This window comes from Rhincodon typus, chromosome 36 (assembly GCF_021869965.1).
Source record: "Rhincodon typus isolate 14 chromosome 36, sRhiTyp1.1, whole genome shotgun sequence".
NCBI classification, from domain to species: Eukaryota; Metazoa; Chordata; class Chondrichthyes; order Orectolobiformes; family Rhincodontidae; genus Rhincodon; species Rhincodon typus.
Window position 1 is genome coordinate 19,268,471 of NC_063367.1, and position 1,528 is coordinate 19,269,998.

The 1,528-nt window shown below is 49.1% G+C and overlaps 1 protein-coding gene across 2 annotated transcripts in view; it reads right to left on the reverse strand.

Annotated features, from left to right (window-relative positions):
- The window catches only part of igf1ra (insulin-like growth factor 1a receptor), a 255,113-nt gene that overhangs the window by 43,110 nt on the left and 210,475 nt on the right, over nucleotides 1–1,528 (reverse strand). For both annotated transcript variants that reach the window (XM_048617169.1, XM_048617170.1), the window contains one exon: nucleotides 946–1,160. In XM_048617169.1, coding sequence (XP_048473126.1) covers nucleotides 946–1,160 — 215 coding nt within the window. The remainder of the gene's footprint in view (nucleotides 1–945; nucleotides 1,161–1,528) is intronic.

Consider the following 1,528-nt stretch of genomic DNA (forward strand, 5'->3'; position numbering starts at 1 on the left):
CATGAATCACGGGGAAACCCTTGACTTCTGATCCAGCTCTCCCGCATCCCATCAATATCATGGGTCAACTCCAACTGTGATAACACAAGGTTTTTTTGGTCCCCAGAGAAAATTAAAGTCAATTACATTTGCTTTTCATTCATTCAAGCATTTATGGACATCACTAGCTAGGCCAACATTAATTGGTCATCCATAATTACCCAGAGAGAACTTAAGAGTAAACCACATTCCTGTGGGTCTTGGAGTCACGTGTAGGCCAGACCAGGTAAGGAGTGCAGTTTTCTTTCCCACAGAACATTAGTGAACTGGATGGGGTTTTCTGACAATTGCCATTGGTTTAATGGTCATCAACGGACTCTTAATTCCACGTTTTTATTGAATTCAAATTCCACCCTCTGCTGTGGCGGGATTCGAACCTGGGTCCCCGGATTAATAATCTAGCAATGATAATACCACTGGGTCATCACATTCCCTAAACTTGGACCAAGTAACGAAAATAATCTCTCAAACGGACCTCAAACCACCAACATAATCTTCTAGCTCTCCCTCTCTCAAGCACAGAGTGATTAAAAACGTAAATCTGCAGAATGAAGAGCAGGTTACAGTCACACAACCTTTGGGGACAGTATTTTTGATTCTCGTTGTGGAATTGAAGCACAACCGCGCTCGGTGTCCCTTGTTCTGGGTGGTGGGGGTGGGGTGTTGGTCGCTGCCCATATTTATAACCCAATGTCCAGGGGCTTCCAACGTCTTACCAACATTTACCACCAGGCTCACAGACGAAAGAAAAAAGGCACACACTCTTAAAGCAGCGAGATAACGGAGAGCAGGAAGGGGAGGGGGGAGTAAAGGGAGTGTGGCTACAGCAAACACCACCCCACCCGCCAGCCCACCCCACCCTTTGCGTAAATACCCAGCCACCCAGGCATGCTCCAGCGAACTCACAGGATGCTCTGTCTCCGTTAGTCCTCTGCTCCATGTCAGCGCTGCCCTGTCGCCCTTTCACACCAGCCACCTCCACCATGCGGTAAATCTCAGACACACAGAGCTTGGGGTTGAAGGCGAAGTAGATTTTCCCCTGTTTGATGGTGAGGTTGTGACGGCTCCAGTCCCAAAGCTGCTGAAGATTCTGGTTGTCCAACACGTAGAAGGAATAGTTCCTGCTCGGTTCAACAAGACAAAGCCTGTCAGAAAACTGCACGTCTGTTTGGAACGAGGGCTGCATTAAAGAGTGCGGCAAAGGTACGGTATTGTTTAGTGTGGCTCCGCACTCAGTGATGTGTAAAGGAGTCACCTCCCAGGCAGCAATCCCTACACACCAGCCACTTACTAATCCAGACTGACGGTAACATTTTGGGAGCTCCGCGCCGACTCATGCCACATGCAGAGGAATCTCAATCCGCAGTGTATCAGCAACCTCCAATAGTGTTCAGGCCTCAGTCCAGAGACTTGAGCACAAAATCTAGGCTGACACCACAGGCTCAGTGCTGAGGGAGCGCCGCACTGTCGGAGGGTCAGTGCTGAGGGA